Source organism: Salvelinus fontinalis, chromosome 15, assembly GCF_029448725.1.
Source record: "Salvelinus fontinalis isolate EN_2023a chromosome 15, ASM2944872v1, whole genome shotgun sequence".
In the NCBI taxonomy this organism is placed as follows: Eukaryota; Metazoa; Chordata; class Actinopteri; order Salmoniformes; family Salmonidae; genus Salvelinus; species Salvelinus fontinalis.
The window spans coordinates 13,859,374-13,876,235 of NC_074679.1; the positions used below are offsets into that span (position 1 = coordinate 13,859,374).

At 43.8% G+C, this 16,862-nt stretch overlaps 1 protein-coding gene across 5 annotated transcripts in view; it reads left to right on the forward strand.

Moving 5' to 3' along the window:
- Nucleotides 1-13,322: 13,322 nt before the first annotated feature.
- The window catches only part of LOC129811447 (protein quaking-A), a 125,353-nt gene continuing 121,813 nt past the window's right edge, over nt 13,323-16,862 (forward strand). For 2 of the 5 annotated variants that reach the window (XM_055862750.1, XM_055862749.1), the window contains exon 1: nt 13,325-13,753. In XM_055862750.1, the coding sequence (XP_055718725.1) occupies nt 13,609-13,753 (145 nt within the window). In that variant the 5' untranslated portion in view covers nt 13,325-13,608. Of the gene's footprint in view, nt 13,754-16,862 lie in introns of all 5 variants that reach the window. The other 3 variants (XM_055862748.1, XM_055862751.1, XM_055862752.1) reach the window with 3 other exon arrangements.

Sequence of the window (16,862 nt, forward strand, 5' to 3'; positions counted from 1 at the left end):
ACTCACTCTCAACCACCCAACATCATTAACTCACTCTCAACCCTTCAACCACCCAACATCATTAACTCACTCTCAACCCTTCAACCACCTAACATCATTAACTCACTCTCATTCCTTCAACCACCTAACATCATTAACTCACTCTCAACCCTTCAACCACCTAACATCATTAACTCACTCTCATTCCTTCAACCACCTAACATCATTAAATTACCCTTCAATCTTCAACCACCCAACATCATTAACTCACCTTCAACCACCCAACATCATTAACTCACTCTCAACCCTTCAACCACCTAACATCATTAAATTACCCTTCAATCTTCAACCACCCAACATCATTAACTCACCCTCAACCACCCAACATCATTAACTCACCCTCAACCACCCAACATCATTAACTCACCCTCAACCACCCAACATCATTAACTCACCCTCAACCACCCAACATCATTAACTCACTCTCAACCCTTCAACCACCCAACATTATGAACTCACTCTCAACCACCCAACATCATTAACTCACTCTCAACCCTTCAACCACCCAACATCATGAACTCACTCTCAACCACCCAACATCATTAACTCACTCTCAACCCTTCAACCACCCAACATCATTAACTCACTCTCAACCACCCAACATCATTAACTCACTCTCAACCACCCAACATCATTAACTCACTCTCAACCCTTCAACCACCTAACATCATTAAATTACCCTTCAACCTTCAACCACCCAACATCATTAACTCACTCTCAACCCTTCAACCACCTAACATCATTAACTCACTCTCAACCACCCAACATCATTAACTCACTCTCAACCACCCAACATCATTAACTCACTCTCAACCCTTCAACCACCCAACATCATTAACTCACTCTCAACCCTTCAACCACCTAACATCATTAACTCACTCTCATTCCTTCAACCACCCAACATCATTAACTCACTCTCAACCCTTCAACCACCTAACATCATTAACTCACTCTCAACCCTTCAACCACCTAACATCATTAAATTACCCTTCAACCCTTCAACCACCCAACATCATTAACTCACCCTCAACCACCCAACATCATTAACTCACCCTCAACCACCCAACATCATTAACTCACTCTCAACCACCCAACATCATTAACTCACTCTCAACCCTTCAACCACCCAACATCATGAACTCACTCTCAACCACCCAACATCATTAACTCACTCTCAACCACCCAACATCATTAACTCACTCTCAACCACCCAACATCATTAACTCACTCTCAACCCTTCAACCACCTAACATCATTAAATTACCCTTCAACCTTCAACCACCCAACATCCTTAACTTCCCCTCAACTCTTTAACCACAAAACATCGTTAACTCACCCTCAACCCTTCAACCACCCAGCATCATTAACTCACCCTCAACCACCCAACATCGTTAAATCACCCTCAATCACCCAACATCGTTAACTTACCCTCAACCCTTCAACCACCCAGCATCGTTAACTCACCCTCAACCCTTTAACCACACAACATCATTAACTCACCCTCAACCACCCAACATCATTAACTCACCCTCAACCACCCAGCATCATTAACTCACCCTCAACCACCCAACATCGTTAACTCACCCTCAACCACCCAACATCGCTAACTCACCCTCAAACAGCCAACATCGTTAACTCACCCTCAACCCTCAACCACCCAGCATCGTTAACTCACCCTCAACCACCCAACATCGTTAACTTCCCCTCAACCCTTCAATCACCCAGCATCATTAACTCACCCTCAACCACCCAACATCGTTAACTCACCCTCAACCCTTCAATCACCCAACATAATTAAATCACCCTTCAACAACCCAGCATCATTAACTCACCCTCAACCACCCAACATCGTTAACTTTCCTTCAACCCTTCAATCACCCAACATAATTAAATCAACCTTCAACAACCCAACATCCTTATCTCACCCCTACTGTTTTTCTACCCTCAACTCACCCCAACTTGAGGCAGCCCCTCTCTACACTACCTATGTGATCCATTATATTCCTGACCGCAAGTCATTATTATTAACTGTCTGTGTAGATTAGAAAATCTACAACTTCCTTTTGTTTACTAGTTCTAGCTAATACTTTTAATGATGTTCCTGTGAATGAGAGTCCCTCTCTGTTTATTTGACCCTGTGGCCACTCAAAAACACCTTTTATATGCAGTACCAACTGTTGAAAACAGTCGTTATGCAGCTGAATCTTATGACATAATTCTCCACTTAAAATGAGTTTTGATCAAATGATAACCGTACTGTATATCCTTGAAATTCAAATTGAGACCTCGAAGCCAGTTCCACTGCATGTTTTATTCTTCTCCTCTAATCAGGGACTGAGTTAAACCTGGCTCACCAAGTGGGTGCAAATAATTATCAGGTAGAACAAAAAACCATTAGTCCCCCGGACCTCATAGGGTAAGATATAAATATCCCTGCCATATATCATAGCAACAGGTAATGTTCTGGTAACAGTATTATTGTGTAGTAGGCAAGGCAGTCTGCCACTACTGCTGCTCCTGGGCTGGAGCGTGCCCGAGCATGCTGGGAAATGCCCGGTGGAATGAGGGCCAGCAGCATTCCTGCGTGCTGCTTACTCGTTGCCACAGAGCTCCCGGTAACCTGCTCTCTTACCTATGAACCGTATCTCAAACCTCTCACACCAACACTCTCACCAACATTGTGTCTCTTCAGTCGTCTAAGGCTTGTCTTGTTGGAGTCTAGAATACAGTAGTTAATTAGATTCTCACTCAGAGCTTAAATACACAATAAGAGCATCTCCCAGGCAACAATGGCTGAATTAGTCTGCTGCTCACATCACACCACGGCGACCCAGTGGAGAAAGCCACTCTAATTGATTTCTGACACACACAAGGACATTCACAGGGACATTTGCCCAGTTCTCATTGTAACGAATGTCTTCCACAAAGCATCTTTACAGCTGCACAGAGAAAATAGGTTTTCCTCAATAGGCAACTTCATAACTTTGTTTGACTCGTATGTTTAGATTCTTTGTATGGCTCTGCCAAAGGCTTATATGTTGTTGATGCTTGTACAGTATTGTATGTCTCTATCATTTTATGGTTTAAAATATCCCTCCCCATAACAAAACATTCTCTCCACTACTCCATGGCTGAATCAATTCCTGCAGCTCAGTGCTACAACTTGTTATTGCTGGTAGGTTTGGATGTGTTACACTGTATGTCACTCTCTATTATCATAGGCATAGAAATATCCCTTTCCAGATCCATTCCCTCCTCTCCATGACAGGATCAATCCACTGTGTACCCTTCAGCTCAGTGCTATGATCTATTGAAGTCTGTCCATGACTTCCCACTATCCAGTTTCAATCACTGAGAGACCACAGACAGACAGACAAATAACCACTGAGGGACAGACAGACAGACAGACAGACAGACAGACAGACAGACAGACAGACAGACAGACAACCACTGGGAGACAGACAGGCAGACAACTACTGACAGAAAGACAGACAGACAGCCACTGAGGGAGAGACAAGTATGACTCCACTTCTCTTCATCACACCAAGGGTCTGGTTTGAGCTCGATTAGGTAACTTGAAAGGAACTAATCTGCGTAAAATAGAGTCTGTATTCTGTGTCGATTAAACTGGACCAATGCTCATTTAGGTAGGTGAGAGGGCATAAGCGGAAATTGACATTGGCCTCCAGCAGGGCTGATCGGTAAGGGAGACACACAGACACACACCCACCCTAGCATCAGACCCAGGCAGTGTATTGTCCTTCCACATCCACAAGTTAGAGCAGATCGAGAGCTGCTCATGCAAGGTAGTGCGAACTGTGAAAAGAGCATGAATAGAAAGCAATCTGGCCTCATCTGAAGCGTTGCACTAGGACTGCGTCTGATTTGGAAGGCCCAGCGTGAAATTAAATGAGTTGAATGTTTTTTGTTGTTGTCTTCCTCTAAATGAAATGGGCCAGAAAACACCTTAAAAGAGAGACGTTCGTTCCGGAGACCACTGCTGCTGGAAATGTAATGAGCTATTTCTCATTTTATCCCCCTGTGTGCCACTACGAAAGCACAGAACGCCTTACAGTTTGTTTCCCACAACTTTGAAAATCGTTTAAAACTACACAGCTTTGTCCTCTACAACTGATAGAATCTGGTTGCTATAGAGTTATTTTTTTAAATGTTTATATTCCAGACGATTTTAGAGGGTTTGTCAGATTCACTGCCTAATGTGAAATATCTGCCCGTCAGGTGTTCTGGAGGATAATATTGATCTACACGTTATTGAAATGTTTTGCAATATCTCTGTATTTGGCCGTTACTTCAGGTTTTCCTGATACCTCAGGTGTGTGTAGAGAAGATTAAGGAGATTCTGTGGATTTGCTAAAATAGCCCAAGCCCCAAATCCAAGGTATGAAGTTTCTGGATCCTATTTGTGCCATTGAATGTTTCCTCTGATGTTAGCGTTGCACAACTGTGTGTCTGTGTGTCTGTCTGTCTGTCTGTCTGTCTGTCTGTCTGTCTGTCTGTCTGTCTGTGTGTGAAGAAAAACAACACTGAAAATTACAGCACTGATCTGGTTTGACAGACTTCAATATTTCAGATGTGTGTACAAACATTCAGCAGATCCACAGAAAGCAAGGATCTGCCACTTCTCACTTATGCAATACCAGTGAAGCCTTCCTACTGGGTTCTAATGTAACCGTCCCTCAAGTCTTACTACAGCCCACCATTGGTATGCCTTTTTCCCAGTGAGTGCGGCATTTCTGCTCTCTGGCACTCTTCCACCTGTGGAAACAGAGTTGTTCCTGGAAGGGGTAAATAGCTCTCCCTAATCCCCAACCTGGCCTAATCCTGGAGTGTCATCCTTGACCCTGGGAGTTCCTGGGGGGATACAGTGACTCAGCGCTACTGGTTATTATTAGCCTGGACAACTTTGCCCTCGACAGCTGCCCCTGCGGCCTGCCTCATTCCCCCCACAACTGGGCCAGCTAATGCTAACACTACACTATGCTACGCTATGCTATGCTAGCTCTTCTGTTAGCTTTTCTTCCGTTTGCTCGCTGGCCTTTCTGCTCCAGAAGGTGACTTTCCCAAAGCCAGCCTCCGTGGAGCTCAAGTGTTTCCTCGCTCCATCATAGCGGTGGCGGGAGAACAAAGGCTTTTGTAACGGTGAGCCTACAAAGAGCACTACAATCGTAGAAAAAAAGATTCCAGAAAGGGTTCTTTGGCTGTCCCCATAGCAGAAACCCTTTTTTGGTTCTACCTGGAACAAAAAGGGTTCTACTATGGGAACAGCCAAAGAACCCTTTAATGTCCTAGACGGCACCTTTTTTTTCTAAGAGTGTACAAAGGCATTGGAAACAGCCCAGTTGTGCGCTGTGAACGAATAGGATTGTCTGAGAGAGCAGCCTGGCCTCAAAGACGTAACATAGTAAATCTGTGAACGAATAGGATTGTCTGAGAGAGCAGCCTGGCCTCAAAGACGTAACATAGTAAATCTGTGAACGAATAGGATTGTCTAAGAGAGCAGCCTGGCCTCAAAGACGTAACATAGTAAATCTGTGAACGAATAGGATTGTCTGAGAGAGCAGCCTGGCGTCAAAGAGGTAACATAGTAAATCTGTGAACGAATAGGATTGTCTGAGAGAGCAGCCTGGCCTCAAAGACGTAACATAGTAAATCTGTGAACGAATAGGATTGTCTGAGAGAGCAGCCTGGCCTCAAAGACGTAACATAGTAAATCTGTGAACGAATAGGATTGTCTGAGAGAGCAGCCTGGCCTCAAAGACGTAACATAGTAAATCTGTGACAGTCAAATTAGTATGATATGTTACGTTTGGTATGGTTATCTAAGACAGAAGGTTAGTTAAGCTAAAAATGAAAGGAGGGAGGTTGGTCGGAGAGGATAGGTGGGTGGGCGTATAACGCAAACGTCTAGCAACCTAAAGGATGTGTATTTGAATCACATCACGGACAAATGTAGCATCTTAGCAACTTCACAACTACTTATCACTTTTGAACTACTTTGTAACTACTAAGCATTTAAGCTAACCCTTACCCTTACCCTAACCTTAACTCCTAACCTTAACTCCTAACATTAACCCTAACCCCCAACAATTAACAGCCCCAACCTTAACCCCTAACCCCTAGCCCAGCTCACGTTAGCCACCTAGCTAACGTTAGCCAAAACAAATTAGAATTTGTAACATGTCATAAGTATTGCAAAGTGTCTACAACAGGATGGATGAGGAGACAGGGGCTGTTGTGTCACCTGGCGGGGAGCGAGATTTAAGAGCAGTCAGCTGCATGATGGGACCGCAGGCTGCGGAGGCCAGCTCCTCTCACTCACTCAACCAGACTGAGAAAATATCAAAAGGAGCCGACAACTGGACCTTTACGACAACACTGTGGCTCACCGTACAAACTAACTCTGTACAAACAAACTCAATGTGATTGGGCTTGTTTCTGTCTTTCCCTCTGTTTCTATTCATCTGAGTTAATTCTACACCATGCCATGTATCATTTTTTGCAATATCCACCTAGACACTATATAAAATAAACTTGATTGATTGACACACATCTTTTGTTGTGGTGTTTCTGCTGTTGTTTTGCTTATAAAGGTTCCCCTAAAATGACTACTGGCTGGTATTGCTGAGATCTCAGCCAGTTGTGGCCATCCTACCTGCAACACACTGCAAACCCACTGACCTGGCTCTTAGTACAGTCCAGTAGAGGAATGGCTCTCAGTGAGCTGCTCTCAGAAGGTAGATTGTCAGAAGCAACAACGAAGGAAAGGGAGGGCAGTGCAACCAAATGGCCCACTGGGATCAATTCATCTTGTTCAAGTCAGTCTGGCAGAGGCCACACTCTACCAGGGAGCCACTCAGCACATGCGTTAATCTCCAGCACCAATGCAGCATGTGTCAGTTCTGAGGTTTAATTCAATAGTCGGATAATGGGAAACATTTTCAAAGGGAGCTCATATTACGGTTGACTCGCAGTACTTAACGAAATGCCTCCTAAATATTAAATAAACTGTGACGTCACTACGTCCTATTTCCTTTTTGACCTACACGTGTAGCTGTATGGTGTGTTTCTCTCATCTGTGTAGAGCAGTCTGTATGTAGAGCTCACAGGAGAATTCACTATGGGATCAATCCTTCTCCTTGGAATAACGTAATCAATGAGCAGGAACTTGTTCTCTTCCTCTCCCTCACCAGCGGGTCTTATCACTCACAAACACTCCTCTCCCTCATATACACTCTCTCTCTCGTTCTTTCTTATCTGCTATTGGTCACCTCTTCCCCCCACCCTGTTTACAATACAATAATGGGGACTGTTGTGGCATTTGCAGGATTTTCTTCCTTATCTCTAGCCACGTGTAGATTTTTCAGACGGGTGACTGAAAATTGTAAATGTTTCTAGTAGTTTGTCCCCAGTCTGTCAGAGTGATCCATGGTTTAGGACACTAGGTCGTTGTGCTGACGTTTGGTGGTTCCTCCCGCTGACTGATGAAAGGCAAGGAGATTTGCCCTATCAATGCTCTCCATCAGAGGTGGCTGCAGCTGTCCCACCAACCTCCCTCCCTCCTCTCCCTGTGACAACAGCCACGTATGCCATTCCACCGAGTGGACGGACCACTATTAGAACATGGAAAGGCACCGCGCCAAGTCCGTCTAACATCTGAGGGCATTTGAACATTAACACTTGTATCTGTGGTATCTGTGGTATCTGTGGTATCTGTGGTATCTGTTGATCTGTGGTATCTGTGCATCTGTGGTATCTGTGGGATCTGTGGTATATGTGCATCTGTGGTATCTGTGGTATCTGTTGATCTGTGGTATCTGTTGATCTGTGGTATCTGTGGTATCTGTGGTATCTGTGGGATCTGTGGTATCTGTGGTATCTGTTGATCTGTGGTATCTGTGCATCTGTGGTATCTGTGGTATCTGTTGTATCTGTTGATCTGTGGTATCTGTGGTATCTGTTGATCTGTGGTATCTGCGTATCTGTGGGATCTGTGGGAACTGTGGGATCTGTTGATCTGTGGTATCTGTGGGATCTGTGGGATCTGTTGATCTGTGGTATCTGTGGTATATGTGGTATCTGTGGGATCTGTGGTATCTATGGTATCTCTGGTATCTGTGGGATCTGTTGATCTGTGGTATCTGTGGTATCTGTGGGATCTGTGGGATCTGTGATATCTGCGGTATCTGCGGTATCTGCGGTATCTGCGGGACCTGTGGTATCTGTGGTATCTGTGGTATCTGTGGATCTGTGGCCTTACATATATGTACAAGCACAATGGAGGTTTGAGTGCATACATCTCATCTGTTTGCCTAGGCTAGCCAAGCACTCTTGATTGGCATTGGTCATGTGCTTGTTTAACAGAACAATGTGCAAAACCATGACTGTATTGTGGGCTAGCTTCAAACCAAGGTTGCCATCTCTCCACCAAATCCATCATCCACCACATCCATCATCCACACGGTGCCATGTGAGGATCAGCCCTGCTTTCCTTTTGCCTTCAGAAGGTACAATAGAAAAAGGTAAATCTTGCCTCCCCTCTGCTCTCTGCAACCAGCCGTGCCAGCCGCTTTTGGCACGGACGGACGGACAGCTCCTGCCCGGGGGCTTGATTAGAGCGCTGCATTGGTATCGGGGCTGCCTGGTGTCGGGGCTGCCTGGGGGCGGGGCTGCCTGGTGTCGGGGCTGCCTGGTGTCGGGGCTGCCTGGTGTCGGGGCTGTCTGGGGGCGGGGCTGCCTGGGGGCGGGGCTGCCTGGGGGAAGGGGTCCAGTCCCCCACCACCCAGACGGATGGAAGGATTGAGCCGTTCCACTTTGAGACTCCTCTGACCCCTCCTCCAGACCAAGAGGAATAGAGAATAGCAGGTGATTTCAACCCCTTCGCTGACAGACACTAATTATAACCTGAGTGGACAAAACATTAAGAACACCTGTTTTTTCCATAACACAGACTGACCAGGTGAATCCAGGTGAAAGCTATGATCCCTTATTGATGTCACCTGTTAAATCAACTTCAATCAGTGTATATGAAGGTGAGGAGACAGGTTAATAAAGAAGGATTTTTAATCCATGAAACAATTGAGACATGGATTATATGTGTGCCATTCAGAGGGTGAATGGGCAAGACAAAACATTGAAGTGCCTTTGGATGGGGTGTGGTAGTAGATGCCAAGAACTGAAACGCTGTTGGGCTTTTTCACGCTTACCAGTTTCCCCTGTATAGAATGGTCCGCCACCCAAAGGACAACCAGCCAATTTGACACAACTGTGGGAACCATTGGAGTCAACATTGGCCAGCATCCCTGTGGAATGCTTTCAACGAAAGCATTCAGTCCATTCCCAGACGAATTGAGGCTGTTCTGAGGGCAAAAAGGAGGTGTGTGTGGGGGGGGGGGGGGGGGGGGGGGTGTTATATAAAGTATGTGCTTACCTCTCTCTTTTCCATTTGACCATCTCTCTCTCTCTCTTCTCTGCATTTGTCTGTAATTGACCCAGATTCAGACAGCATGTTTCCCTGTAGTTTATACAATAGCATAGCTATAGAACTCCACACACAGAACACACACCTTTTGTGCTGTGTGTGTGTGTGTGTGTGTGTGTGTGTGTGTGTGTGTGTGTGTGTGTGTGTGTGTGTGTGTGTGTGTGTGTGTGTGTGTGTGTGTGTGTGTGTGTGTGTGTGTGTGTGTGTGTGTGTGTGTGTGTGTGTGTGTGTGTGTGTGTGTTATAAGGGCATTTGGACTCCATCATCATTACTGCTGTGATAGATAACGTTACAACAATGCTATCTCAACCTAGCGGGAATCATTTCCCTGATTAGCCTGTGGCCCGTGAGGCCAGGAACATTTGCCCTTTGTCTCTAGTTTCCTGTTAGGGTCTCAGGGGTCTCTCATAGCACTGCCGTTAAGACGCCATCTTCAAAAGCGGCTAAACGTAAAATAATCTGGAGCACTCTTAATTGGATTAATTGTTGAATGGAGCCTGTGTTATTAAAAAAATTACAAAAACACAGGGGTAGGGGGCGCAGTGGGGGGGGGGGGGGGGGGGGCTAAACACTATATCTCAGCTATACACTAGCCCGCTGCCAAGACACACAAATTCTTTCAATCTCTCTCTCTCACACACACACACACCACAACCACGTGACCCAACTCAGAAACAGAGCCAGGCACAAGGTACAAATTACCATGCGCGCTGATGGAGATAAGAACTAAACCCATTTTCAAAGCTTGAAATAGATGCCAGATCTTTTTGATGCCAGAAATTTGTGACTTCTCTCCATCAGCCTGGTCCCATAGACTGACGTAACACAGTAAATGTAAATATGGAGCACCAAATTAGAATAATATGTTACATTTGGTATGGTTACATAAGACAGAAGGTTATTTCATGAAAAACCGATGTTATTAATGTATAACACGAACGTCTAGCAACCCAAAGGTTGTGTGTTTGAATCTCATCATGGACAACTTTAGCATTTCAGCTAATTAGCAACTTTGCGACTACTTACAATTTTTGTTGCTACTTTGCAACTACTTAGCATGTTAGCTAAACATCAGCGCGCATGGTAATTTGTACCTTGCGTCTGGCTCTGTTTCTGAGTTGGGTCACGTGTGTGTGTGTGTGTGTGTGTGTGTCTGTGTGTGTGTGTGTGTGTGTGTGTGTGTGTGTGTGTGTGTGTGTGTGTGTGTGTGTGTGTGTGTGTGTGTGTGTGTGTGTGTGTGTGTGTGTGTGCGCGTGCTTGCGTGCGTGTGTGCGTGTGTAAGAGAGTGAAGGAGAGTACCCTAACCCTAACCTCTTAACCTTACTCTTAGCCCAAAGGTTGTGTGTTCGAATCATGGACAACTTTAGCATTTTGCTAATTAGCAACTTTGCAACTACTTACTACTTTTTAGCTACTTGGCAACTACTTAGCATGTTAGCTAACCCTTCCCCTAACCTTAACCCTTTAACCTAATAACTAACCTTAACTCTAACTTGAATTTTAACCCTAACCCCTGGCTTAGCTAACATTAACGACCTAGCTATCGTAAGTGTTATCCACCTAGTCACCTAGCTAACGTTAGCCACAGTAAAGGGAATTTGCAACATATCATACATTTAGAAAATGTGTATCATATTGTACAAATTGCAATTCGTAAAATAAAATTGGAATTGTAATTTGTAACAAATCATACGAAATGGACAGCCACAAATGAATACATACCATACGAAACGTAATATCTCATACTAATTGGAGTGTCCAGGATTTACGTTTACTATGTTACTTCTACTTGCAGCACTTACTGTATATTCAAAAGAAGTGAAAAGTGAAAATATAAAGCAAAAACCATGAACAATTTAGCTATCTCTGACTCACATCAAATAACATTTGATTTTTTCCTCTTCCTCGTTTTTTCATTCTACTTTGCCAAGTGGGTTATCTCTCCTTGAAATAAAAGAAACCTGATTCAGTTATCAATCCTTCAAAAAGAAAAATATAGACATTTGTGATGTGTTTTCACTTCCAGTGTTGCGTTACATTCACACCAGTGCTTTAGTAATTGGAAGAGATGAGGCACACATTTCTTACCCCCAGGCATAAAATACATGTTGAAGGCTTTTCTTTCTCTGACAGACGACAACAAAACAATGTAGAGAAATGTCTTGAGACCTGGTAGGTCTGTGTTAATAATATTTCTACTTTGTTGTCTTGTTCGACGTATCGCAGCTCGAGATGGTCAAATGTAGTAGTTTAGCGTGATGGACAGCTATTACAACCGAATAGTGTTTTTCCCGGGTTGGTAAGGCAATGACATAGAAATATAATTATATGAAAAATATAATGTAATTCTATTTCCATGGGTAACCATAGCAACATCTCCCCTCCTGCTTTGAGCGATCCATGAGATATGTTGTTCCTTGTTGTTATCTTAAAGAATGTGTGTTCTAGCCTGTCTCCTGTGTGAGACACACTAGTGAAGTCCTGAAGTGCATCACTGAGGGCTGACACATGACGGCTAAGTCAGAGGTCACAGTGCAGCTGGTTAGTATTCTAACGCCGAAGCAGAGGGACTACTTTCACAAAGGCAGAGAGACTAGGGAACCAATTGAATAGGGGCCAAGGTCAAATTCTCAGATTTAGGTGGGCACCACTCCAGTCGGCAACAGCTGCCAAATGTAGAACATGACAGGGTTTCGTTTCAATTAAGGAACGACCCAGGTGGGCGGCTCCAATGTGTGGGCTATTGATAATCTGAGATGAGTTAATCCTCAATGAATATGGAATGGTCTGTCCAAAGATGGGGCAGGCTTGTTAAAATAACCTAGGCCAGTACTGAATATTGTCACGTTGATAAATTAATCCAAAGCAGACACTGAGAGTTATTGTAACATGCTGTTTGAGATTTAAACGTCATGATGCGTGTCTATTTTGGTCACATGACTAATAACTCAAAATCAAATCAAATCAAATTTTATTGTTCACAGACACATGGTTAGCAGATGTTATTGTGAGTGTAGCAAAATGCTTGTGCTTCTAGATCCGACAGTGCAGTAGTATCTAACAGGTAATATCTAACAATTCCACAACGAAACCTAATATCTAACAAATTCCACAACAAAACCTAATACACACAATCTAGTAAAGGAATGGGATGAGAATATATAAGTATAAAATATATGGATGAGCAGTGACAGAGCGGCTAAGATGTAATAGATATTAAAGAATAGATAGTGAAGGATACAGTATACAGTATATGGATGAGAGATGAGTAATGCGAGATATGTAAACATTCTTCAAGTATCATTATTAAAGTGACTTGTGTTCCATTTATTAAAGTATCAAGTCTCCTACTGGTCTTTATACACCATAAACTTGTCAGCCATCTGCAAAAAGCTTTCTGAACCCTCATCTATCGATGTGCCCTTCAGCAAGGCACTTAAACCTAAGTTAAGTCTTTTTAAGTCGCTCTGGATAATAGCTTCTGCTAAATGACCAAAACGTACATTTAAATGTAATAATGTTTCATTTGCAATGTTTCCATATTCTCCTATGCTTTTGATTTCTACTCAACTACTGAAATATACTTTTTAGAGCCCCATACAACCTGTGTATGAAATCTGTAAATTCACTTTCTCTGTACTGTCCACAATTGGTTCTAATCTCTGTAGATCACATATTGGCACTTCACCGCCCTCATGGTGCAGTACCTTGTGCTTATTGGTGATATCACCAGTCCCTTGAAGGCGCTTTTGACCAATAGGCGAAGAGGGGACGTAAAGCTTTTGGCGAATAGTCGCTGCAGTTAACAGTGGTAGTTCGGAACGTCCCTGAGCGCGGAGTAGAGGAGAGTACACGGCGATACAGTCTTTGGGAGGAGATAGTGCTTATTTTTCCCCTCTCCCAGCTTTAACAACAAATTAAATCCGATTTTGGTTCAGAGGGTCTTCTAACTACAGCAATCGAAACGTGGGAGGAACAAAGGATTTGATCTGCAAGTTTTTCTTTGGCATTTGTTTTCTTTTCATAAAACAGGATTCTGTTGGAGGCTCGCTCGCACTCTAGACGCAAAGATGATGGTTGGAGAGATCGAGGTGAAGGAGAGACCGAGGCCGAGTCCCGACTATTTGATGCAATTGTTAAACGAAAAGAAGCTGATGACCAGTTTGCCAAATCTGTGCGGTATCTTTACACACCTTGACAGGCTTCTCGATGAAGGTAAAACGCCGTCTGGAGAAATGGGGTAGTTGGGAGGGAAGGGGTGACTACGGTGCTGTCCCTAGGGCTCCGTGGGCATGCTTGCTGCATAGGGGAGCGCATGCATGGTAGCTACCTAGCTAACATAGCTAACGAGCTACATTATCGCACTGGGCAACACAACTTCTTCTTTTAACTTTACAAAGTGATAACTACGAGGAAATGAAACTCTTGCACCATCCAACAAGGATATTTATTCCCTACCACAAAACCTCAAGGATATATTTGTAGTTAACATGTCCTGTTGTTCTCTGACATGAGGACGAAGTGAAAAGTTATTATTTTTGCCTGCTAACTAGCTAACTTAGCCAGGACCGATAAACTAGTTAAGTTAGTATGTATCCCAGTTGCAGCCAACTGTAGTCTTAGCTTTATCCTATCACGTATTATGTAAGTGAATGTGATAGTTTGTTCTATAGAGGATGTGTTGTTGCCAGGGTGCACGTTCCATCGAATTCAACGGAGTAGGATTGGTAGTAAAGTAGTATAACCTTTCTGTAATCAAACATGAAGCTTCATAACAAATACAGCAATAAATCTGTCTGTATTCACTCCTGAGCAGCTCGTTTCCATAACAGACAGTATTTGCTTATCAGAATCTGGTGGAATTGCACAACATCGGAATGTGCCCCGGCTGTTGCCTTGCGGGTTTTGAAACAATGGGCAGTGGAGTTGTTTGTCTTGCAAAGATGTCCAGCTCCAACGTTTTGCACTTAAATTACGCTCTAAAACACACATTAGGTGCGGAAGAAATATCCCCGATGAGTAGGAAGGAATTGTGTAGCTTTGTCTTCATTTGACATAGTCGTGTTTTCCTATGTCGTCTTTTTGTCGGGGCCATATTCTCAGCGTCGTTGTTGTCGCATGACATTGTTCTAGTATGCCACTCAGGATGTATAGGTAATATAAGTCTATACTACTATTTCGGTCCTTTTCTATTATACACAATGTACAATTCATGACAGGAGTGTGGTTTATGTAATTGAGTAGGTAACGCTAGAGAGCGCCACTTCCCCCTCACCGTCCTTATCTCTCTGACATCTCTCCTTATCTGACATCCAATCACTTTCCTGGAATTCAAAACTTTTAGCTGTATATTTCGTGTATTCTAATTTAATGCAAAAGGACAGGAAAAATATTGCCCCAGTAAAACTGAGTTACATGCCAAATATAGAACCAGATGTGTCATCACGTCAAATGTGCACACATTTTTTCTAACCAGTTTAAACAAAGGAGTACTGTCACATGTTGTAAAACAAGTTTTGTTTGCTCCAGTCTCCCATACAGGCCAGTTTAGATAAACTCTCAACCTCTACTTCTCCGTTAAACATTTCTAAAATGAGTACCCTGCAACAAGCTCTACTCAACCCTTTTCTTCCGTCCCTGCTGTTTTAGTCAAAGCTGTTTTTCTTTCTGGGGAGACACAGGAAACTAGGGACCTTTTTTCTCTCCCCTGTCTTCTATCCTGCCTACCTGTCTCCCCCTCGGACAAACAAAAGAATTGACCAGGCTCCACAGTGAGCCTCTCTCTCTCACACTGAATCTGTTTACCCAGGCAGCTTTGTAAGGCTGGCCACGGTGAACACTCAGCTGGCAGCCCGATGTGGCTGCACCATCCCGGGCTTGTTACTTAGAGTGTGGGGGTGTTTTTAAGACACCATGTCTGGCCAGATCCTGGGCCCCTCTTCCCTGGCTGCGCATGAGGTTTCACAATTCACATACTGCCTCCTGCTCTTTCCAGCCACACAGCTCAACCGTTTACCGGGGTTACTACAGCAGCCGTCCAAACTTCACCCCTCTGCCAAATGTTTAGTAGCTGGGTAAGGAAAATAACACCCAGTGCAGAGGAGGCTCTTGGCTAAAGCCGTCGGCGACATGAGCCCACCCCCATCAAAGCGCACCCTGTAAATGTGGATTCCTGAAATTGAGTGAAGCCCTCATCTAGGTGCAGTGAGAAGCATTCCCATGACATAGCAGGATGATGTTTAGAAAGCAGACCTATTCATCACAGCGGGAAGCTAGTTGTGTGAGGTACATTTGCGTGCCATTCAGGTTATGCAAATGTCGACTGCGGTTTCAGTCGGCAGGGAGGGTAAACATTGCAGCTCATTGTGACTTCTGTTGGGGACAAAAGCTTGCAGACTGCAGTGATTTTGTTTATTTAACCTCTCGTATTGTTGTTTGATTCATTTTGAGTTCCATTGAGGCATTAGGAGATTTATCCAGGAAGTAGCTTACAACTCAGGATTCTATTTTGGTTGCATAGTAAGTGACACTATAGGAATCCAACCTGTCTATCATTAGTCAAGGTGACCCTGGTGCCTGGTGACTTAATGACAGACAGACATGGTGAAGGAAATACTCTTAAACAAAGACGAGGATACTTTTTATTGTCAATATTTCAACAGCATTGTTTTACTCAAGGCTCTTTGGGGAGAAATACTCGGTGTGTAGATAGAAGCACATATTAAGGTGCTGGTTGTGAGAATCCTCATTTACTCACAGGTGGTGTTAGAACACGCATATCTCCACATCTCACACACAGAGCCAAATGTCCCATGATGCCCTCTCCTCTGTCTAAACGGGCAGCTAAAGTAAACAAGGGAAGGGAAAGAAAGTAGAGATTCTCTCCCGGTTGTGTCTCCTTCAGAGCCCTGCCGACAGCTGCACGTATATAACACATTCCCTGCACACATATAACACATTTTCCCACCCGCAATTTCTAAGATTGGTCATAACCCAGCCGAAACCGCTAGACTGTGATAAAGTGAAAGTCTGAGGCCTGTACCCGACCCGCTAATATAGAAAATGAGCACAGGTTTATTTAGTCTTCTCGGCCACATGTGACAGATGTAGAGCTGCGTGCATGTACTGAATTATAGACAAGTTGACTAACAAATAACTTATTAAAATGTCGGAAATTATAAGCGGAGAACTGATATAAATTAGACCAAAAGAATAACCTTCTGACAGTTCACCAGAATGTCATAAATGGATAGAATGAATGCTATCTAGTTGACATCAGTAAAGTGTTGTCATCTTTGCTTCTTTCGCGCAGCAAAGGCATTTA